The 24,907-nt window shown below is 38.3% G+C and overlaps 1 protein-coding gene across 4 annotated transcripts in view; it reads left to right on the top strand.

The window, feature by feature from the left end:
• Positions 1–24,907, top strand: part of Ralgapa1 (Ral GTPase activating protein catalytic subunit alpha 1) — a 221,331-nt gene that overhangs the window by 179,438 nt on the left and 16,986 nt on the right. For all 4 annotated transcript variants that reach the window (XR_009382814.1, XM_059279417.1, XM_059279419.1 and 1 more), the window contains exons 37-38: positions 6,492–6,650; positions 7,616–7,743. Coding sequence is in view for 3 of the 4 variants with exons in the window: in XM_059279417.1 (XP_059135400.1) it covers positions 6,492–6,650; positions 7,616–7,743 (287 nt within the window). In the remaining variant the exon portion in view is untranslated. The remainder of the gene's footprint in view (positions 1–6,491; positions 6,651–7,615; positions 7,744–24,907) is intronic.

Raw genomic sequence — 24,907 nt, 5'->3', positions numbered from 1 at the left:
TTGTAAATTATTTTTAAATATTTTATTTTCTCAGAATGCAAAGTTAATGTCCCTGGATCTATTTAAGTATAACTTTTTGTGCATGTGTGTGAAATGAAGGTCTTTCAACTCTCAAGGTAATAGCAGCAGAATTTTTGTAACATAGACTATGCTTTTTGAACAAATTATTCATTCAATCTAGTAAAGTCTCTCTTAGAAATATTATGCCACTGTATCAAAAATCTTGATATAACCCCAGTCCAAGCCATCCGTTCTATAAATTATTTCTACCTGAGGAAGATTGATGGAAAATGGTTAAAAATAATTTCCACTTAACTGATTGTATTCACCCCTAACCATCAAAAGTGCTGCAAGCCCTGGAGTAAAGTGCTGAGAGGAGCCTCTCATCTCCTCTCTCCTTGGTGCAGCCACTTGCTGGTCCTCTGCTGCCAGTTGAGATCATTGTCAAATACTTAGTTGGACTCTCTAGGCTATCTTTCATTTCCTGAACCCCCAAAAAAGGAAAAAGAAGTACTCTGTTTAAGTCCGTTTCCTTTGAAATACTGTTAGTGTAGTGGACAACAGGTCATATCTTGAAACTTGATCACAATAGTTTCTCAATAAATGGGTCTTAAAGACTCTACTTGGTCTAGTTTTTATTTCAAATCTATTTTTATTTTGATTTAAAATAAAATTAGCATGTGAGAGACTTCCGAAACAAGGTAAATATAGTCTGAAAAATTAATTTTGAAACAGCTTTATGGAATAATAACAAAAATATTTTATTTCAGTAAAAGTGGGGTTACTAATGGACGTGATGGGTGTTATGGAATTGTCCTAGTCTGCTGTCTGTTGCTGTGGTAAACTCCATGATTCAAAGCAGTGTGGAGGAGCAAAGGGTTTATTTGGCCTACATGAACCAGTTATAGTCCATCATGGAGGGAAGCAGGAACCATGGAGGACCTCGCCTTAGCAGCCTCCTCAGCTTGCTTTTGTATACAAAACCAACCTGCCCAGGGTGACAGTATCCATAGTGGACTGGGCCCTCCCACATCAATTATTACTCAAGAAAATGTCTCACAGACATGTCTACAGGCCAGTCTGATGGAGGCATTTTCTCAATTGATGTTCCCACAAAGGTTCCTAGTGAGACCTGAGCTTGCTTTACCCAGCAGAGCTGCATTACATGATTGCTTGACCACGTGTGTGATTACCAGGTGTTTGGAAGGGTCGGCACTTAGCTTTGCTAGGGGGAGGTCTTTTTTCACCCCTTGGCATTCCTTTAAAAAACCCTTTAGAAGAGACAGAAGGGGCTGGTGGGTTTTGATCCAGGCCCTCCCGAGGCTATCCTGTGTTTCTGTCTCTCTGCCCTCTATATTTCTGTCTAAATATTTCTCACTTCTCCCAACTAAGAGCACCCTGGGGAACAAGTGGGAGCAGATCTCCCACAGATAAAATGAATGTGCTGTACTGCCATAAAGTGGATGTTTTAGTTCTTTTACACTACTTTAAAAATAGCTAGAGATTGGATGGTGTGTAAGCAACAGTTTCTTCTCACAGCAGGAGGGGCTGGCAAGAGCAGGAGACTGCAGATCAGTGTGGTGTCTGTTGAGGAGCCGCTGGCCTGTTCACAGATAACTGCACTGCTCACAGTAGCCATGGGCTGAAAGTGGCAAGCAAGCTCTCTGGAGTCTTTTTTTCTAGACACTAACCCCTTTAAAAATGATGTAATCACCTCTCCAAATCCCTACCTGGTGGGACCTAAATTCCTAATATCATCACTGTGGAGGCTAGCATGTAAGCTTTAGGAGAATGCATTTGTCTATACCAGTGGAAAATACCTGATTTTACAAAGGGGTATAAGCCGGGCCATCCCTCTGAAAATACCAACATTCATGAACTCCAGCAAAATAGGATTATTAAGCAGATGGCTTGTGAGCACTTAGATAATGAGGTGGTATTCACTAGGAGCCACTATAAGTTCAGCACAACTAATCACATCAAACTGAATTTGTTTTTTTTTTTTTTTTTTTTTTTTTTTGGTTTTTTGAGACAGGGTTTCTCTGTGTAGCTTTGCGCCTTTCCTGGAGCTCACTTGGTAGCCCAGGCTGGCCTCGAACTCACAGAGATCCGCCTGGCTCTGCCTCCCGAGTGCTGGGATTAAAGGCGTGCGCCACCACCGCCCGGCCTGAATTTGTTTTAATAGGATTACTAGATCAGGGCCAGCCATGGACTGTGTGAAGTTTTTCGTTGTCAGTTGAAGCAGTGTGGTCTTAATAGTTTGTATGTATGATAATGACTGGTTGCCTAATCATTTAGAACACAAACGCTTTAACAAGAGGAAATACTGCAAAGTGGTGCAAGTTTGGGTTCTAGAAACACATTGCCTGGACTTGAACATTATTTCTGTCACTTAACGGTTTTATTTTTGCCATAGCCAGACTTCTTCATCCTTTAAGCTTCAACTGTTTATCTGGAAAAATAGTAATAATGCTGATTTACTTGCCTTATTGTTGTGAAAATGAAGTTAATTGTCATAGAACATGTAGAATAGTGTGCCCTTAATAAATAATGTGTAATAAATACCTTTCATAAGTGAAAGGCATCTTTTTAAGCAGAATGAAAATCTGCAATGACTCTCTTACGTAAACCATTTGACATTTTTGTTCAGAACGTGCATGAAGACATAAGAATGTTAACTTAATGATAACCCTGATCTGGAAAAGAATGAGCCAGCACATTGAATAGCAGAATCGGGCTGACATTAGACCCTAGCAAGCTTAAAGATAACCTTGACTTGGCAAAGTAAAACTTAGTAAGAATAAACATGAAATCCTCTCTTTAAATGGAGCAATTGATTTTACCTGCTTAAAAGAACTTTGAGGCTGCCCCAGTGGGTAGAGGAGTTTGCTGCCAAGCCTGGCAACCTGAGTTCAATCTCCTAGAAATGTACATGGTGAAAGGAGAGACCCAGCTCCCAAAAGCTGTCCTCTGACTTCCACACTTATGCTGTGGCATGTGTGCACACACATATGCATGCACACACACATATATACACACTAAATACATGTTCTTTAAAATCTGAAAATTGTAAAGATTTTTTAGTTTTTTGAGACCAGGTCACCCAGTGTAACACTCGCTATCCTGGAAATCGCTTTGTAGACCAGGCTGACCTTGAACTCAGAAATCCACCTTCCTCTGCCCGCCAGAGTGCTGGGATTAGAGGCGTGCGCCACTGTGCCTGGCAGGATTGTTTAAAAGAGCTTTGCAAGGCAAAGGGTTTGAGTTGGCTAGCTGTTAATGATGCCATAAAGTTTCAGAAAATACTTTAGGGACAGAGGAAAAAATAGTTCCATTAATGGGTTGGCTGTATTAGAAAGTATATTGATATTCTGTTCCAGACATTGCAGTCTAATAGAAACATCAGTAAAGCGAGAAAATAATCCAGGAAAATGACACTGTTAACATGTAAAACAAAGTGAAAATATTAAAATGATCTTCAAATGCTGGAAAAGATAAAGTATAGAATACATGTTGGATTCACTTTGTAAGGCTCATTTGGAAGAACTAGTGTCAGGAAGGCAGGGTTTGCTTCATGTGAAGAATGGTATGATGATTTCCACTCCTTAAAGGTAGAATGGGCTAACTGTGAACAACTACACTCCAACTTTAAAAGAATTAGAGCAGAGGGCAGATGTCTACTCCTTGGGTTATCACAGTTGAGGCATTCGGTGTGAAATTACTCCTTTAGAATATCTTCCAATATTAACATTCTATAATGGATGAAGGACTTCAGTTTACACATGTTGACTTTCGTTGTATTTTCTTCATGAATTAATACTGGTCATCTGTAGCCTACAGTACAGTTTAGATTCTAGAGTGATGTCAGTAGCAGTTGAAGTAAATTTAGAAGAATATTTGGTTCCCAGTCATCACACAGACCTGTCCCATATACACAACAGTCTAGTGCTCTTTCAAAAATTGAATTGCACAAGGGTTCAAGAACATTTTGATAGTTCTTGGTATGATGGCACATGTCTTAGTACAAACATCTGGGTATGATGGCACATGTCTTAGTACAAACACTCAGGAGGCAGAGGCAGGATCTCTGTGTTCAAGGCCAGCTTCATCTACATACTGAGTTCCAAGGACAGGCAGGGCTGTACAGAGAAACCCTATCTCAAAAAATGAGGGAGGGAGGGAGGGAGGGAGGGAGGGAGGGAGAGAGAGAGAGAGAGAGAGAGAGAGAGAGAGAGAGAGAGAGAGAGGGAAGGAAGGAGGGAGGGAGGGAGGAAGGGAGAGGGAGGGAAGGAGGGAGAGAGAGAGGGAGAGGGAGAGAGATTGAGATTTAGAGCACAGGAAAACTTACTGAGTATACACAGGACATAGTCTTTTAAGTCCTTAAGAGGTACAGAATAAATAAATATGAAACAGTATATAAAGTATCTGTACCAAATATAGACACACCCAGTGTGTTTGGTAACTCATTTTTCTTGCTGACATTATGACTTCTGTCACCTTTTGATCACTAGAAAGCCATCTTCCAGTAGTCTTTCAGGAACTTCCCACATGCACAGTGATGATGAACATCATCTCAGTTTCTGTTTAACCAGTATATGCAGGTTTCAGAGTGAAAAAATGCCGTTATGACAACCTCAGACAACTCTGTTTTTAGCATTGGAATCTAAATAATAAAGGATTTTTTTCATGAAAGTTCTTTTTTTAGATATCAAACACACGTAGAATGATTTATTGATGCACATGCTTCTATGCAGAAATTATTACATCTTCGCAAAAAATGTGTGTTCTTTCAAACTTCTATAGCAGACCTTTAAATACTATGTGGAAGATATTTGAAGACAACTTTGGTTTCAAGATAATAATACAGTTGCCTTGTTCTCTTGTTTTCTTAGATAAGTGGCACTAGAAATTATAGATAATTTTGGCAAGAGTTCAAGGGTTAATGTAGCAGATAAATAAAAGGAATTTTCTGTAAATTGAGACCTGCATTATTTCAGTTGTCTTGTCTTTCCTAACCTAACTCATTTAATTTTAAAAAGTAAATACTTAAATTCTTCCTGACAGTGTGCTCAGCTTTTACTATCATTTATTACTTCAATTATACTTGATATCACTTAGAACAATCTGCCATTTGGAAATCTCAGGATAGCCTGGAGCTTAGTATTAGATCTGGCTGCTATTGTAACATGTACAGCATATGACATTAATGTATCACAATTAGATTGGATCATCCCTCCTGGTTACATTTATTTCACATTTCTTTTGTGTTCAGTTAACGTAAACCTATTAGGGAAGCTGACACATGGGGATGGCTGTATAGGAAGGATATTTTTAAAGTATTTTGATTAAAAATGAAATTATAGGGCCATAGCTTTTCTAGGTTGTGTAATCTCTTTTTTGCTTTTTAGAAATGGCATAGTCTAAGTCTGTGTTTATGTCATGCCTGTGTGTCTACACAGGTGTAAGGAGTTAATTCCTGGGCTAAGGAGGGGCTGAAAAGAGCCTTTCAGAAATTGAAGTGAATTCTTCTTTTTATTTCAGTCAGACATTAAGTCCTTTGCCTGCCTTATGTCTTTTAATCAAAAAGTACATATATAAAAAATAGAAAGCACTGTACATTAGCTCAGACCACCTTTATCCTTCTTTTGTCTTCTGAACTTTCCCAGCCACAGTGTATCTGAAAGTAATGGAAAAGCCAGTGGAAAGCATCTATGAAACATAGACTCACATGTTCCAAATATTCTAGATGATGAAATTTTATAATAAAATTGAGGTGTATACCATAATCTCCATGAGGAAAACTCAATAATATACACTATGTTCACTTGTTAACAACTTACTAGAAACACAACTTTTAAGTGCTTTTCTTTCTTGCAGTTTTAATTATTGTAACAAAACCCTCTCAAGATTGCCAAGAGCACCTTTATAAGCAGCACAAGTATCTAAGTAACATTTTTAGGGCCCATTAAATATCAAGGCATCTGTTTGGAGGATTTTCTAAGTTCCATGGGGTGGGGTGGGGGGCGGTGCTAAAAATTAATTTGTTAGACCAAACATAACTGACTTTCTCCTGCTCAATAGGTGATTATAAAATGTATAGTTACCTATTTTTACTTCTCTTCTGACTACCTTCTTCAGGCCACCTTGCTACTTATTAGCACTTCAGAAAATGCATAGAATAAGAGGAGAAGAATCTCAAATCAGTCACTTTTTAACACAATCTTTGAGAGGTTTGAGAGTGGAATTGCCTTGGTACAGTTGCTAGTTTGAAAGAGTGGGCTGTGACTCTTCTCTAGGTCTTTCTGTCTCATTGACTGTAGGAGTTGAAAGTACCTGGTCTTCTTCTGTGTGTTTGATAACGTTGAGTGTTTGTATTTTATATGTCATGCAAATGATCAACTATTTCTCTTCTGTATGCTCTGTTGTCTAGCTGTAGAACTCTGCTCACATGGCTTTTATAAGCACTATAAACTATTTCCTTGATTTTCCAGTTGAGACACCTAGGAAATGATGAAGTACACATTGTTTGGTCAGAACATACTAGGGACTACAGAAGAGGAATTATTCCTACGGAATTTGGTGATGTCCTCATTGTAATATATCCAATGAAAAACCACATGTTCAGTATCCAGATCATGAAAAAACCAGAGGTGAGAATTCCTGGCTTCTATAATTTCACAAAATTGATATATGATATGGCTACAAAGCCTAAAATACTATGTCATCCTCAAGGAATTGTCTTGCCTTGAGCTACCATTTTTGTCAACTATATTTAAATGGTTTTTTTTTTTTCATTTTGAATTTTTTGGCCTTGCACCCAGCTAGGTTAGCACTCTACCACTGACCTATATATTCACAGCTTTAATTTATCAACTCATAAAAGTGATGGTTAGTTCTCAAAGCATAGGTTTTGTTTTTTCACTAGCCAAGCCAAATGCATTCTTGGTTCTGTACTTACGTTAAGTTTGTTTTTGGTCCCTCTGACAACATCTGGGGACATCTTAAAGAGGAAAGATTCGTGTATTTTCTCTCATGATTTCAATCTGTGGTCTTTTGGCTCCTTGGCTCTGTGCCTGTGGGTCAAAGTTCTGGTTACCCAGTCTCTTTCCCAGAGCTGCCCTTCTAAACATGGTCCTGGGAACCAAGCATTCAGCATGAGTTTGTGGAAGACAGTTCATGCCCAAACCATAAGAATAAAATTGCTATCTCACAAAAATGACCATCTAACTGCCTACCTATAAGAATGTGTATCTTTTCCTCTGTTTGCTTAATAGAGGAATTGATTGTGTGTGTGTGTGTGTGTGTGTGTGTGTGTGTGTGTGTGTGTGTGTAGCTGAAACTACGAAACTTTAGAAATTGGCAGAGGATATAATTTACTTAGTTACACAAAGCACATAGTTTTTTTGAATGGACACCCTTTGACCTTGGGCATTTTTGTTTGTTGCCTTAGTGGGAGTGATTCATTGTGTAAAAAATGGAATTTGAATAATATTTTTACTTGAAGTAACAACCAAAGAGGAAACAGAAACACATTTGTGTGCCAAGGATCTTGATTGTTTTTATTATAATCTTTCTACAGTTTGAGTGTAAAATTCTGTTCTCATCTCTCTGTCAGGTTCCCTTCTTTGGTCCACTTTTTGATGGTGCTATTGTGAATGGAAAAGTTCTGCCCATCATGGTTCGATCCACGGCAATAAATGCTAGCCGTGCCCTGAAATCACTGATCCCGTTGTATCAGAACTTGTATCCTTTTCACTTGGGTGGTTAGTACACTCGTGTACATCTGCTTTACAAAAAGGTAAATAGTTCTTGTATAATAAGATGTTAGCACTTCAGTTTATTGAGAAGTGGCAGAGTTTCTCCCTAGTGATTAAGTGTGGTGTTTGAATGGTATGATTTCTTATATACTTTTAATAAATATTCATCTTTGACTTAGTTAATTAAAATGGCATTATATGTCGTGCTCTGTGCTGCTCTGGAGGTGCAGAAATAATCAAAACAATGACTGAAAAGAATTCAGTCTGCATGGGAAAACATACTGTTTTCATTACATGTGTTTTAAAAGAGGAGTGTGCAGGATATATACTAATAAGGGGCCAGTCATTCAGTTGGAAGTTTGTGTTCAGAAACACTTGTGAGAAAAATGAAAATTAAACCAGTCTTAAATGATAACTAATCAGGTGGAAGAGGTTGAGAACCTTCTAAACCGCAGCAGCATACTGAGGAGATAAGAAAATGGGAGATGTGGAATGCTTAGGAACATGGCTTCTGGAGCCAGCCTGTCTGGTCAGGTGCTGCTCTTCTGGAGCTGGACAGCCTCCCTGAGCCTCAGCGTACTTACCTATGAAATGAACTCGGTGAGAGTAACTGCCTCATGAGCTTGGTCAGGCCACAGAACCAGGTTCTGTTTTCCCTTCTCTTCGGTGTCTAGAATTAAACCCAGGCCTTGAGCATACTAGGGAGGCACTCTACCACTGAGTCATAGTCCAGTACAAGTTATGGAATCCTTAAATCTCACTTTATCTGTAAAAAGAGTCTGATGTTATGTCAGCATTACTATGAGTGCTAAATGAGATTTTATGCAATTATTAATTACAGTATTTATAAATAGTACAGTCAGTATAAAACATCTCTGCCCAAGATGAAGGAGTTGCTTAATTGAACTTTTATATTGGGCTGATTAGTGCTTAAGGTGAATTCTCATTTCTACTTTATGACATTTTTAATATTTTATTATATTAAGATAATGGTTGCCACATTGGAGGATATTCTAGGATGAAAAGAAATAATTTCTATTAAAATAGTAGGCATGAACACTTTTTTAAAACAGCAAATCTAAACAGTTCCTCTCAACAAAATTGCTTATAGAATACTTAGACTGAGGTGCTGGAGAGATGGCTCAGCAGTTAAGATCATGTATTGCTTTTGCAAAGGACCTACTCTGGTTCCCAGCACCCACATCATACAGCTCACAACTACCTATGATCTGAGCTCAAGGGGGATCTGATGCTTCTGGCCTCTTCAGGAACCTGTACACACACACACACACACACACACACACACTCACGCTTAAAAATATGAGATCTACATGAACAGCCTGGACATGAGTCGGGGTAGTGAAGGGCAAGGGTGGAGGGAAAGAGAGCTTGGGGGAGCGGAAGATCGCAGCTGGATCAACAACAGAGAGGGAGAACAAGGAATAGGAGACCATGGTAAATGAAGACCACATGAGAATAGGAAGAAGCAAAGTGCTAGAGAGGCCCACAGAAATCCACAAAGATACCCCCACAACAGACTGCTGGCAATGGTCAAGAGACAGCCCGAACTGACCTACTCTGGTGATGGGATGGCCAAACACCCTAATTGTCGTGCTAGAAACCTCATCCAACTACTGAGGGATCTGGATGCAGAGATCCATGACTAGGCCCCGGGTGGATCTCTGGGAGTCCAATTAGCGAGAATGAGGAGGGTTTATATGAGCGAGAATTGTTGAGACCAAGGTTGGATAAAGCACAGGGACAAACAGCCAAACGAACGGAAACATATGAAATATGAACCAATGGCTGAGGGGTCACCAACTGGATCAGGCCCTCTGAGTGGGTGAGACAGTTGATTGGCCTGATCTGTTTGGGAGGCATCCAGGCAGTGGGACCGGGTCCTGTGCTCATTGCATGAGTCAGCTGTTTGAAACCTGGGGCCTATGCAGGGTCGCTTGGCTCGGCCTGGGAGGAGGGGACTGGACCTACCTGGACTGAGTCTACCAGGTTGATCTCAGTCTGCGGGAAGGCTTTGCCCTGGAGGAGATGGGAATGGGGGGCGGACTTGGAGGGGGAAGGTGAGGGAGGCGGGAGGGGGGAGAACAAGGGAATCCGTGGCTGATATGTAGAATTGAATTGTATTGCAAAATAAAAATTAAAAAAAAAAGAATATAAAAAAAAAAGTTCTTATTAATAAAATAACAGAGCCAGGCGGATCTCTGTGAGTTCGAGGCCAGCCTGGGCTACCAAGTGAGTCCCAGGAAAGGCGCAAAGCTACACAGAGAAACCCTGTCTCGAAAAACCAAAAAAAAAATAAAATAAAATAAAATAAAATAAAATAAAAATACTTAGAGTGAAAACATTACATAGTACACCAAACAAACTTTTTTTAAGATGTAGGAAATTTGTTTTCTTCATATAGTTTAACAGTAGTTGGCCTTCCGTATCCATGAGTTCCTCATTTGAAAAATTCATTCAACTTTATGTGAAAAATATTTAGGAAAAAAAAAAGACTTTTTTTCATATCATTATCCCTTTAACAACATAGTGTAACAACTACTAATATGGCACTTGTATATGTATTACTACAAGTAATACAGAAATTTGGTTATATGCAAATACTTTACCATTATACAGTGGGGACTTGAGTGTCCACAGATTTGCTATCCATGGTAGTTCCTGAAAATAAATAAATAAATAAATAAATAAATAAATAAATAAATAAATAAATAAATAAATAAATAAACAAACAAACCAACCTTACATACCAAGAAAATATATAATAATAGATATTACTATCCTTTGTTAATCTGAAGAATATTATATGTGTTTCACAAAATGCACAGCATCTATATTCTAATTGTTGAGGAGGAGCCAGACATTGTAGGTGCTCTTTTTTTTTTTTTTTTTTTTGGTTTTTCGAGACAGGGTTTCTCTGTGTAGCTTTGCGCCTTTCCTGGGACTCACTTGGTAGCCCAGGTTGGCCTCGAACTCACAGAGATCCACCTGGCTCTGCCTCCCGAGTGCTGGGATTAAAGGCGTGCGCCACCACCGCCCGGCTGTAGGTGCTCTTAAAGCCAAGCTGTAAGGGCAGAGAGATTGGGAAGATCACTTCAGATGAAGAATTCAAGTCAAACCACATCGAGTGACCCCCATCTCAGACACACAAATGAATGAATGGAGGTAGGAAGGAATGGATGGGAAGTGACTTCTTTACTTGAATTTCACATGAAGGTTTATATAATAAATTACAACTGGATACTTGTATTTACAGGTATTTAAGTATAGGAATATCTGTTAATTTTAAGTAACATTCTGGTTTCATAAATGTGCCAAATGTATGTTTTTGACACCAGATTTTCAATGAGAAAATTGTGTATTCTAAAATAAATCAATATACTTAACATGAATTATAGTAGGAATTGAAATAGAAGTCAGTTTTGAAAACCACCAGAGTTAATACTTTAATCCTCATCAAAGAAGTAAAGAGGTAGAGTGTAATAAACTCAATTGTAATTATACTGCTGGGTCAGTTATCTTATACCCAATTATAGTACCTACTGAGATTCCACAGCATAAATTGTGCTATTTATGATCATTAAATGGAGTTTAAATTTTATCCTAGGAACATCTTCTGTAACTATGAATCTAATGTTCAGAAAATGAGGACAGTATTGATTGTCATCTGCTGCCCGAATCGATCATGCTAGCAACCAGAATTACAGTAATCTGTCAGTATTGATGACTGTCTTTCAAGCTTTGAGACCTCTCTCTCACTTCACTGTTGTTCTGTACATGACTTGTCCTTGAGAAACATTCGTGCAACCTCTGATTTTGTCAGCTAGGTGCTTTTGTCTCTTAAGCTCAATTTGTTGGTTTGATCATGCAATTAGAATTGAATTGCCACACTCGGAAGGAAGGCCAGGCAGACTCTGGTGACCACTGAGCCAGAGGAGTGCTTCAAGTTTCATTTTAGGCCATCACTGGATTAGCTACCTAGAAAGAATTCCAGTTTGTTTGGTTGCTTAGTTTTGGGTTTGACAATGGAAATAATTCTAAAGCTTTTATTTCATGGTCTTACCAGTTGTGACTCTGTTATTTAAGTAAAAACTTTAAAGAAATTGTTTTGATCCTTAAGAAAGTTTCACTATGACTCTAAACATACATGTGTTTAGTATAATGCTGTCATTGTTTGTGCTTTCTGTTTTAGAGTGAGATTTTTGTACATGTAGGAATTTTCAGAATTTGTAGTGTGTGATCACATTAATAAACCCAGAGCTCCACTCTGTTATATTAACTGGTACATTTTCATATAACCCACACAGATTCCCTTCATATGTTATTCATCTTTAGATTGCTAATGATAACTAATACAATGTAAATGTTACGTAAATAATGAGAAAGATGTACGTTAAGGAATTGGCTTCCCTGACTGTGGGGATTGGTAAGTAAGTACCAGTTCTGTAGACCTAGGAAGAGTTGATGATGTTGTCAGTCTTCAGGCATCTAGCAGTAGAATTCCTTTCTTTCTCAGAAACCATGACTGGATGAGGCCTCTCTGTGTTATGAGGGTAAAGGGCTTTACTCAGGTCCACTAATTTAAGTAGTAATCACTACTACACAAAACAATAACATCTAGACTGGTGTTCAAAAAAACACCGTGTCCTTGACCAGCCAAGTTGACATACAATATTCACTGACGTATTATGATTTGCTTTGCATCTTAAATGTTGATGTATGATGAATTATTATACTTACTATTAAGAGGTCAAAAATACACCTTTAGCTTTTTCTTCTTTCAGATATATTTATTGGGGTGTCAAGATGGCCAACTGGTCTATGGTGCTAGACTCAAGTATATTTATTGAAAGCCAGGGCTGGTGGCACATACCTGTAAGTTTCAACATGAGAGTAGCCGAGGAGGACTTTGAGCTTGAAGCCACCTGGGCAACAATAACAAGATTCTATCTAAAAAGAAAAATATGTATGTATGTATGTATGTATGTATGTATATGTATACGTAGATATATACACACATATAGCTGTGTCTATATATGTATATACACATATTTACACCTTAGCAAAGATTTTTGAAATGATGCAAACATTCAGATGGTCTTACCCTTATAAAAGTAATAATTTGATAAGAATATGGATAGTAATGATTATAATTCAAGTAAGGTTACAAGCAAATTGGTATCAGAGTTCCATAGTACATTTTCAGAAATTAGTGTGGAATAAAATCAGGAAAGAATATGTAGAATATCTGGGTCTCAAAGGATAGTATTTGAATAGGTAGAATGTGACATATATGCTATAATTCTTTTTTGTTGTTATTAGATTGTTTTTTGGTTTGCTTTGCTTTGCTTTGCTTTGATTTTGAGACAGGGTCTTTTTATGTAGCCCTGACTGCCCTGGAACTTGCTGGTAGACCAGGCTGACCACAAATTCACAGAAATTCATCTGCCTCTGTCTCCCGAGTGTTAGGATTAAAGAAATGTGCCACCAGGCCCAGCCAATGCTATAGCTCTTGTAATTTTTTTAGCAGGGGCTTTGTATGTATCTATATATGGTATAGAGGATATTCTGAGATACACAGTATTAGGGGTACTATACAGTTAAAAGGCATCTTTAAAGAATGCTTTCCTACCACAACCAATATTACTTGATTTTTCTCAATCTGTGTAGATTGACTTTTTCTTGAATGCCAGAATTGGCTTTGTTTAACTTTATCAGACAAATTACTAAATTCAATGATAATTCTTCAATTAGTCACAGTTTGTTAGCCCTGCAGTCTACTACTCAAATGTGAGGGACCTGTTGCCGAAGTATGAGAGGCAAAACTAAATGAATGGTAATTGATTGGCTCCACTAATGCAGTTCCCTTTCATTATGATGGACATTGTAAAGCTCCTTGGGGGACCTCATCAATATTACTGCCATTTCATGTTAGAAGAAAATGAGTTTCTTGAAAAATTACATAATTTTGTGTATTTACTGTCTTTTGTAAAGCATTTTCTTAGAAGATAACATCAATAAATATGGACTGTCCTTAATTTAATCTGTAAGAAGGAGATAGTTATAGTACCAAACTCAAGATTAGTGAGGAGATTACATAAAACTGTCCAGTGAAGCACTAGTCAGCCTTCCTGTCATCTCCAGCAGCAGCTCAGAACACTGTAGTTGTGTGGGGGCTGATGACGTTATTACTGTCTAAAACACAACCCTGGGCATGCTAAAGGCTTACAACAGTTCTGACTGCCTGCTGAAACAGGTCTCCATTTGGTTGATCACCTGCAAACAGTTCTTTTCTCTTGCCCTCCCAGCCTCATAGTTCCCATAGCTTGGTCAAACATACCTGCTGCGTACCTCCTCAACCTCATGGCCCTTCTCTGCAGTCTTCTCCCACCACACTAACACCCAGATGTTGTCTTTGTTCAGCTAAACCGAAGTCATCTTCTATGAATGTTCATGTTTTAAAACTCCAAGAATATGTACCTCTGCTGTTTTCTATTTAATATACTAATTCATTATGACCTAAATGAAACATCTTTAGGGGCAAAAAGTAAAAATAATTTCTCCATTTAGCAAAATTATTGCTCACACTGCCTCAAAACATTTTGTTATAGTACTTAAGTGTTTGTGCACATATCAGTAAGTTTTTTTTTATTTTTTATTTTATTTTATTTATTTATTTATTTTGGTTTTTCGAGACAGGGTTTCTCTGTGTAGCTTTGCGCCTTTCCTGGAACTCACTCTGTAGACCAGGCTGGCCTCGAACTCACAAAGATCTGCCTGGCTCTGCCTCCCGAGTGCTAGGATTAAAGGCGTGTGCCACCACCACCCAGCTATCAGTAAGTATTACCTTCCTCCTGATTTCACTGACTTAGCACCATATCTGACCTATGGTAAATGAGTAGTAACTTAATATGATAGAACAAAGGGTACCATCCGTGGATGAAGTCTTAACGAATTTTTTTCTTCAACAGAAAATTTTTACTCACTTCCAAGGGTACTCTAAAGTTCCTAAAGTTCACATGTGTTCTTATTGCCTATGTTTTTAAAGATTTATTTCTATTATTTTTAAGATAAAAGAGTGTGTGTGTGTGTACATATGTAAGTGCAGAGACATCAGATCTCCCTGGGGCTGAAGTTACATGTGGTTGTGAGCCTTCCAGCATGGGTGCTGAGAAGTAAACTCTGATCCTCTGCAAGAGCAGCACGATTCTTAACTACTAAGCCATCTCTACAGTCCATTATCTATGCTTTTAAGTTTATGATTAGCTTATTTTTTGAAAAGTAAAAAAAAATATATTTGTAACTTATAATTTTAAATTTATATTGAACTAGGCTGCATAAGGTTGGAGAGATAGCTTAGAGGTTGATACTTGTTCCTCCTAAAGAGGAACCCACGTGGAGGCTCCTAACTATCTCTAACACCAATTTCAGGGGATCCAGTACCCTCTTTTGAACTCCACTGACACATGGCACACATGTGGTACATATGCATGCATGCAAGGAAAATATTCATACATATAAAATAAAATCAATCTTTAAAAAACTTTATAACTTGGCTGCCACTTTGAAGAGTGTGCTGGGTAGGTAAAATGAGGAAGCCTAGAACCAAAAAAATTGCCTTTGACACATGTATTAACCAGGGTTCTCTAGAGTCACAGAACTTATGGAATGTATCTATACAAACACACGTATATATGTACACACACACACACACATTTATATATATAAAGGGAACTTATTGGAATGACTTACATGCTGCAGTCCAACTAATCCAACAATGCCTAGCCATGAATGGAAAGTCCACTAGGCTAGGTGTCTCAGCTGTTCTTCTATATGCTGGGATCCCAAAGAAGTAGGCTCCAGTGCCAATGAAGGAATGGAAGTGCTGACAAGGCCAGGGCAAGCAGGCAAAGAACAAGGAAGCCTTCTTTCTTCCATGTTCTTATATAGGCTCCCAGCAGAGGGTGTGGCCCAGATTACAGGTGTGTCATCCTCCAGTCAAGCTGACAACTAAGAATATCTATCACAGCACACGAAGAAAACAGCAGCAAACACACAGAAAGGGCTGGGTTTGGTTTTTGAGAAAGGATCTCACTATGTAGCCCTGGCTGGCCTAGAACTCACTCTGTAGACCAGGCTGGCCTTGCACTCACAGAGATCTGCTTGCCTCTGCCTCCTGTGTGCTAGGATCAATGGTGTGCACCACCATGCCCCAGAAGTTTGTATTTTGATTGGTTAGTTGGTGTATTTTTATTAGTGAACATTATGTTTAGTGAGGGGCATTCATTGTCAGAGATGAATAGGAAAAGATAAGGGCAAAGACTATCTGTTAGGGAGAAAAGTGAGCCGAGACATGTCTGACTTGATGGCACTGACAGTGGAAGACTGTACCATTTTACCAAGATTGAAGTTCCAAGGCTCACACGTCCTTACTAGATGGCAGGAAAGGTGAGAGTCACAGGCGAGCAGCAGAGGGAGCTGCGGTACTCTGGGTGCTGGGGAGCTAGTCCTTCAGCTCACTGCAGGACCGGTTGTACCATTAGCGATTCCACTAGGAGTCTCCATATCTGATGGCATTTATTTTTCATTCTTTCTGAATCAGTCTTGAACCGAATGGACAAATCGGTTAGCTGGTAAATATACTCAGAACTATGTGGAGTCTTTTATGTGCTTGCGGGCATTGTGCTTGGTAGTAATCGTTGTGTTAGGACTTCCCCAAGAGTTGAAATATTCTTATGCCTGACAGTCTTTAATTGGAGCATTTACATTTCTTCCATATTAAAGACAGAATGTCTATATATATAATTACTTTCAAAGAGTTTTTTGGTATGCTTATGTATTCCACTGACCTTTATTTTATTGCCAACCCTAATAGTGTTTCTGCAAACAGAGCAATTCTTTAAACAGGGACCCTAGATATGTGTAGCACTTCTATAGTGACACTAATAGATTCCTTACTGTGTAATTATTTTAGCTATTCCTTTCACTGAATGGAAAGTATCTGCTTGTTGATGATACTACTAATTATCTAGTAGATTCTTTTCAATCATTGTAGAAATCTTTTATCATATATTTTTAAAGTTGTTATTGGTTTGGAAATGCCAAATCTGACTTATACTTTCAACAAGGAAAAAATAAAAGCAACCAGATATAGTGGCAAACACCTATAGAACCAACTTCTTGGAAAGTTGAGGCAGGAGGATTACAAGTTTTAGACCAGACTAGGATGCATAGTAAGTTCACTATGTCTCCAAATTTAAAAAGAAAAAGGTTTATCTTTAAAGGGACTATAACTCCATGGAAGAACACTTGCCTAGCTTACACAAATCTCTAATACTGGAAGAGGTTGAGGGAGGAAGAAGGAGAAGGGGGAACCAAAAAAAAAAGAAAGGAAATAGACATGAAACTCTGGTGTGTAATAAATATGTGATGTTAATAGAGTAAGTTTGTTTATGGAATTGAACCAGTAATTGAACCCATAGTTTTCCAAGACAGGGTTTCCCTGTGTAACCCTAGCTGTCTTGGAACTCACTCTATAGACCAACCTGGCCCTTAACTCACAGAGATCCATCCTCTTGCCCCTACCTCCCAAGTGCTGGGATTAAAGACGCACCACCACCACCTGGCTTCAACTTTATTTTTTTAAACAATGTTAAAATCTAAGATACAGATTTTATCCTCTCCCAAGAACTGATATTAACTATATTACTAAGGACGTCGAGGTCATTCACTTAGTCACGTATTTGTTGTCAATCTTCAATCTAGGAGACACTGTCAGAGAAAAGCTAGAATTAAGAAAGCCACCACCCCCTCAGGTGTGGATGTGGTGGCACACATCTTTAATTCCAGCACTTAGGAGGCAGAGGCAGGTGAATTCCTCTGAATTCGAGGTCAGCCTAATCTACACATTGAGTTATTGAGTTCCAGAACAGTCAAAGCTACATAGTAAGACCTTGTCTAAAAAGAAAGAAGGTCTCTGTGTTTGAGGAGCATACAATGTGGTGTGGGAGAGAAGAAGCCTGTGAACTGGATTAGTGAACTGCACACTGAGAGGGCCCAGCAGAAGAAATACATACAAATTAGGATAGGGATAATGACTATGAGTGAGAAAAGATGGTATTGTGGTGAAGCGGATTAGGAATGGCTTTACCAAGGAATTCTGTTCTGCAGATTACTTTAAAGATACACGGGACTTTATGAGACAAAGAAATTCAAAGCTTTTCAGGGTAGGAAAGGGATGTGGCAACATATGGAGTGTAATGTGGTCAAGAAATGCAAGTTGGTTTCTATTTCATTGATTTCAGCCCTCAATTTGATTATTTCCTCGCATCTATTCCTCCTGGGTGAGTTTGCTTCTTTTTGTTCTAGAGCTTTCAGGTGTGCTGTTAAGTCACTGGTGTGAGATTTCTCTATCTTTTTTTTTTTTTTTTTGGTTTTTTTCAAGACAGGGTTTCCCTGTGTAGCTTTGTGCCTTTCCTGGAACTCGCTTGGTAGCCCAGGCTGGCCTCGAACTCACAGAGATCCGCCTGGATCTGCCTCCCGAGTGCTGGGATTGAAGGCGTGCGCCACCACCAACCGGCTTCTCTATCTTCTTTATGTGTGCATTTAGTGCTATGAATTTTCCTCTTAGCACTGCTTTCATAGTGCCCCCGTAAGTTTGGGTATGTTGTACTTTCATTTTCATTGAATTCTAGGAAATCTTTAATTTCTTTCTTTACTTCTTTCTTGACCCATTGGTGATTCAGTTGAGCATTATTCAGTTTCCATGAATCTCTTTCTGTAATTTTTGTTGTTGTGGTCCGATAAAATACAGGAGGTTATTCCATTTTTTTTTTTATCTGTTGAGATTTGTTTTGTGACTGTGCATGTGATCAGTTTTAGAGAAGGTTCCATTGGGGTGCTAAGAAGAAGGTATATTCTTTTTTGGTTAGGGTTGAATGTTCTGTATATATTAAGTCCATTTGAGTCATAACTTCTGCTAGGTCCCTTATTTCTCTGTTAAGTTTCAGTCTGGTAGATCTGTCCAGTGGTGAGAGTGGAGTGTTGAAATCTCCCACTATTAATGTGTGGGGTTTGATGTGCGATTTAAGCTTTAGTAATGTTTCTTTTACAGATGTGGGTGCCCTTGTATTTGGGGCATAAATGTTCAGAATTGAGACTTCATCTTGGTAGATTTTCCGTGTGATAAATATGTAATGTCCTTTCTGATCTCTTTTGATTGATTTTAGTTTAAAGTCTATTTTGTTAGATATTAGGATAGCTACACCAGCTTGTTTTTAAGTCCATTTGATTGGAAAGTCTTTTCCCAGCCTTTTACCCTGAAGTAGTATCTGTCTTTGAAGTTTCGGTGTATTTCTTGTATGCAGCAGAAGGATGGATCCTGTTTTCGTATCCATTCTGTTAGCCTGTGTCTTTTTGTAGGCAAATTGAGAACATTGATGTTCATGGATATTAATGACCAGTGATTGTTAATTCCTGTTATTTTTTGGTGGTAGTGTTGTGTGTTTCCCTTCTTTGGTATTTGTTGGTGTGGGATTATCTATTGCCTGTGTTTTCATGGGTGTATCTAACTTCCTTAGGTTGGATTTTTCCTTCTAGTGCTTTCTGTGGGGCTGGATTTGTGGATAGGTATTGTTTAAATCTGGTTTTATCATGGAATATTTTGTTTATTCCATCTATGGCAATTGAGTGTTTTGCTGGATATAATAGTCTGGGTTGGCATCCATGGTCTCTTAATGTCTGCATAACATCTAGGCCCTCTGGATAGGCAAGACTGTTGTTTAGCTTGAACTGTTTAGGGGGCCCCCCAGGCAGTGGGATCAGGACCTATCCCCAGTGCATGAGCTGGCTTTTTTGGAGCCTAGTGCCTATGGTGGGACACTTTGTGCAGCTTTGGTGCAGGGAGGAGGGACCTGGACCTGCCTCAACTGAATGCGCCAGGCTCTGCAGACTCCCCATGGGAGACCTTGCCTTGGAGGAGGTAGGAATGGGGGGTGGGTAGGGAGGGAAGGCTGGGGGGTGGGAGGAGGGAGGACAGGGGAATTTGTGTTTGGTATATAAAATGAATAGGAAATCTCTTAATAAGAAGGAGGAGGAGGAGGAGGAGGAGGAGGAGGAGGAGGAGGAGGAGGAGGAAGAAGAAGAAGAAGAAGAAGAAGAAGAAGAAGAAGAAGAAGAAGAAGAAGAAGAAGAAGAAGAAGAAAAGAAAAAAAGAAAGAAAGAAAGAAAAGAAAGAAAGAAAGAAGAAAGAAAGGAATGCAAGTTGGGACCAGGGAGATAATTCAGTGGGTAAAAACTGAACTATCAACTATGAAAAACCAACAACCTGAGTTAATCCCTCTCGACCCACATAAACCGACAGATGCAGTAACGTGCTTCTGTATTCTCAGCACTTCTGTGGGAAGATAGAAAGTGGAGACGAGAAAATCGGCCAGAAGCCTGCTTCAGGGTTCAGCTGCTCAATGAAAGACCCTGCCTCACAACAAAGTGGAAGAGAACCAACCCCCAAAACTGTTGTTCTCTGACCTCCATATGCCTTCCCTCTCCCCCATAAGTAGATAAGTCTGTTCTAATGCAAATAGATCACTGCAGGGTGGTACAAGACGGACGGACGGAAGAGCAGTAGCAGGTGAAGATGAAGAAATATGTCTTAACCTACAGTGCAGCCAGAAAGAAAGAAAAGCAGACCGGTCTGGGTTTCTGGTGTTACTGACAGTATGATGCCAGTGACAGTCCCTTCTGCGTTTGTGTGCCCTTTGCCTTGTGATTTACGAGGAATTGCCGTTGAAATTAATAATTTTTCTCCTTGGAGAAACCTTTACAATGTATGCTTTTATTAACTGTCATTTTCATAAATCTCAATTTTTTATAATTCATCAAGCAATTATTGTCAGGCTATTAACAGTAATAGCTGATATCTTTTTTCTTAGTGAGACTGAGAAGGTATTTGTAAATGTTTGATAGTATGTACACATATTTGTCATTTTTAAAGAGCATTTGAGATTTTATTTCCTATGATAGATTCTTTATAGTGCTGAAAATCAAATTCAGTGTGTATGCACTGGACAAGCACTCCACTGCTGAGCAAACTCTACCTCAGCCCTTCGGTTTTTGAGACAGGGTTTTTATCTGTAGCCAGGCTAGTCGAGACCCGCTGGCTGTGTACTGCAGACTAGCCTTGAACTCAAAGTCTACTTCTGCCTCCCAAGTTATTGAGTTTATAGATGTACAGCCCCACGCCTGGTTTAGACTGTACATTCTTACATAGCAATCCTAACTTTGTTTTTATATATTATGCTTTTATACAGTACTGGCAAATGAAGTTCTTAGAGCCTATCCTCTGTGGGGGTGGTGTCCTGTTCTTAGTTATTGTATGCTGGCTTCGTGACAAAAAAAAAAATTACTTCTACTATCTTAGACATTTTTGTCAAATCTCATGTGACAGTGTGGTCCACAAATACCAATGTAGACAGCTGGGTCATATCTCAGTACTCCAGAGGCAAGACAGAGCTCCATGAGGGCCTGGACATACTGCTCCTCAATCACCTAAATTTGATGTTGGTCTACATTTATCTTTTAGCTTTTCACCTCTGCTGAAACAGGGTTTTCTTCCCCATGTTAAAAACCTGTGTTCTGTGAGTGATAAGGATAGGCTGGTATATTCATATTATTATTCACCACACTGATGCACAAATTGCCTTCTAGTCTTTGTTTAAATATTAAAAAACAACTGTAGACTCGGATGGTATTTGGAGGATTCAGAGAACAAATAAAGAAAGGCTATAAAGTAGAAATCAGTCTAACTCGTTAAACCTATTGGCATGGGAACTAAAGTGCTTTTAATCCTTTTCATTGTACTAAAAGTAAGAATTTTTAATACTAACTTTTATTAATTCAATAATAGAATAAAAATTAAAGCATGGGTCACAAATCTCCCCATTTTCTTCTAAATACATTCTCTCAAACACTACAGTATAGCCTATTTCAATCTTAACTTTTGCTTGCCAAGCCACTGTTACCGTCCATCTGTTCATGCCAGTTGTAAAGAAGGTTCAGTTTTTAGTGAAGCTTTGCATTTCACATAAGGTATGTGAAGTGAAATTTCACAAGGGACATGATGGATCCTGATTCTTAGTGATAAACCTTTGGGGCCATCAGGGTTGGCATATGGTCTAGTATGATATGAAGGCTTGGGTTCCCTGGCTTCACTTCTTTGGCGTGAAGCTGATAAAACCTGGCTCTTGAGTATTATTTCACTGGACACCAATCATGGGCAGCAGGAACTGCCCATTTAACTCTCTGTGGGAAGGAAGCCCAGAGAGCATTCACAATGGTACCATTGTCAAGTTGCAGACTGCTCTGAACAGCTTGACAGCTAGGGAGGAGGGGAAGGAGTTGCTTTACTAATTGCTGCTCAGAAAAGCAAAGGAGCAAAAATAGCTGCTGTAGAACTGATGTTTCCACATTTACTTACTCTCTTGATAGGAGTGTTGACTCTCCTTTAGCACATAGCTACCATCAAAAAGAAAGCAAATGAATATATTTAAACAGCCACCTGTAGTACTGTGTGTTAACATGCCATATCTGTTTTCAGCCCACCGGCTTATGCTACAGCAATGTCATTAATGAATGTTTTATTTCATGATATTTCTATGTTTAGATGAAAGTAAGTTTTATAGCCATAAAATTTTTAAATGAGAATGGCTTAAAATCACCACAAAATCACCACAATTCACATATCCGATAAAGCTAGAAATCTAGTTTAGTTTCCTTTACACTTTGCCTTTTTGGAATTCCCAGGTGACATCTGAATATAGATATAGTTTGTATATTGTATGTTATTATAGAAATGTAAATCAACTGTGTAACAGTTACAGATGCTAAAATAATCTACTAAAATAAGTGACTCAGCACATCTTAATTCCTACATTTACCATTTAGTAAATACCTAATGGCTGTTTTTAATCATCTTTCCTTACCTCAGTGAGTTCTGACTAGCTTGAGTATCTTTAAAAATGGGACGATTGTTTCCTTTTTATGAAGTATCATACACCCTGGTATTTGTATAAATACTCCCTGAGCTTTCTGTGTCCTGGAACTCTTTTAACAAGCCATTGGTCATTCTGAAGCAAGCAAACAATGATCTACTTTTTTTCTTTTTTAAGTTAAAACCTATTTTTAGCCTCCAGGGATTCTGACCCCACAGTGTATTTCCACAGGTGATTCTTTTTCCAGCTGAAATTAAATTGACTAAGGCAGCTACCCTTATATAAGAGCAGGAAGAGAGATTTTTAAGAAAACTTTTTGCTATAATTTCTTATATAACTGAGATGTTCTTGCTGAAGTTGGAGAAAGTCAAGTGCATGTTTTATAAAATTAGTGAATCTGTAAAATTTACTAGAATTCCCTCTCCTTGTATCCCCTTAAATGATTTTAGTAAATGGCACTAGTGCAGTATTTCAAAAACAGTAATTCATTGAATGCCCATTCTTCCTTCTACTGCAGAATAGATTATATTTAAAGTCAAGATTAATGGACAGATTCTGATGTTAAAGGCCAGTGTCCCAGGCTATCATTCCCTGGGGGCACATAGTGCATTAGTTTAAGCCAATATACTGCTTATCATAGAGTCTATGACCATGTTTGAAATGGCAATTTGCTGTGCTTTGTTAATACTTGCTATGATAATAAAATCACTTTTCTGTATCCCCAATAATTACAGCATTTAAAATCTTAATTATATTAGTGCACATTTAAGTAGAGATAACACTTAAGTAATTGTATACTGTAAAATCTCACTTTAGAGTTTGGGGAGCTTTTTGGTTTGGGGTGGTTTTCATTTTTGTTTCTTTGTGTGTAGGTGTGTGGGTGTGTGTGTGCATATTCTTTTCTTTTTTACAATCATCTGACAAGGTTCAAGCTTAATATTTACCTGAAACTCCTACATTAATTTTCTCTGCTTTGATGTACTGAAAATTTTGTTTCCAAAAGGAACGACATGAAGAGACTGTGTTTCTCAGACCCTCCCAGTACTTATAAACTTACTCTAATACTAGTGATTTTGGAGCAGTTCTTAACTCAGTATGAAAACTTCATTTTTACAAATTAATGATAGTATTCTCAAGTATATCTTAACAAGAATAGATAGAAATTTTTAATTTCATTAAATTTGAAGTCCACATAACTTAGTTTTTCTTTTAGATGCTTTGTTTCGTGCACCTTTTGTGAAGGTAGGAGAGAGAGATGTAAGTTTGTAGTCATGCTAGTGACGTCTGTAAATCACCAATGATTATTAGATTATTAAATCAGGAAGTATTTTCAGAGACCTTAGATGGGTTTGAATTTTTAAGCCTATTTATTTGAGGCTAATCTTTCTTAATGTATTTACATGAACATTGGTAGAAATGAACTTATCAACTCTTGTAATGTTTTCATTTAGTAATTGACTGATTTACAAGCAATTATATATGGTACAAATGTATTCCACTCCAGCTTCCAGTAATAGGGCTATCCTCACACTGCCTTAGCACCTGCTATGGATTTTGAGTCATCTGGCAACCATGGGACTCCGATAAAGAAGTACCAGGTGTCCTGCCTATCTCTAATTGAGACGCAGTGAAAACAATACAGACTTGGCAATGTGGTTAAAAGGATGGATTAAAGCCCAGCTTTGTCTGCACTGACAAATCACAGCTTTTCCTAATGGTGTAGATAGTGTCAGCTACTAAAGAATTGCATTAATATAAGACACAGAACAGACAGTTGATCATAACTTGTTGCAGGCTTTTTGAGAAGGACTTCTGCTAGCATGGTACAATTAAACATTATGAGGTTTAGGAGAATTTGTGTTCACTGCACGTGAACTAGACTGCATGTTTCATGGCAGATTTAGCTACAGTAGGAAAGAAATGGAATATCTCTCCCCCTGCCAAATTACTAATTTCTCAGACATTGCTTTGTAAGGTAAATAATATAGTTTACATTCATTTTATAAATGAATAGTGTCTATTAGTTCATAGGAGACTTCATTTGCCCTATATATTTCAGGTTCACATAATACTTTACAACTAACATATGTTGCATATCTCAGTAAAATTCGTCTTCTTCATGATTCAAGGCTATTCAGTGATTTT

The sequence above is a fragment of the Peromyscus eremicus genome, chromosome 14 (genome assembly GCF_949786415.1).
Source record: "Peromyscus eremicus chromosome 14, PerEre_H2_v1, whole genome shotgun sequence".
Taxonomy (NCBI): domain Eukaryota; kingdom Metazoa; phylum Chordata; class Mammalia; order Rodentia; family Cricetidae; genus Peromyscus; species Peromyscus eremicus.
Note: the sequence above shows the minus strand (reverse complement) of the source record. Positions and strands in the feature narration are given on the sequence as shown.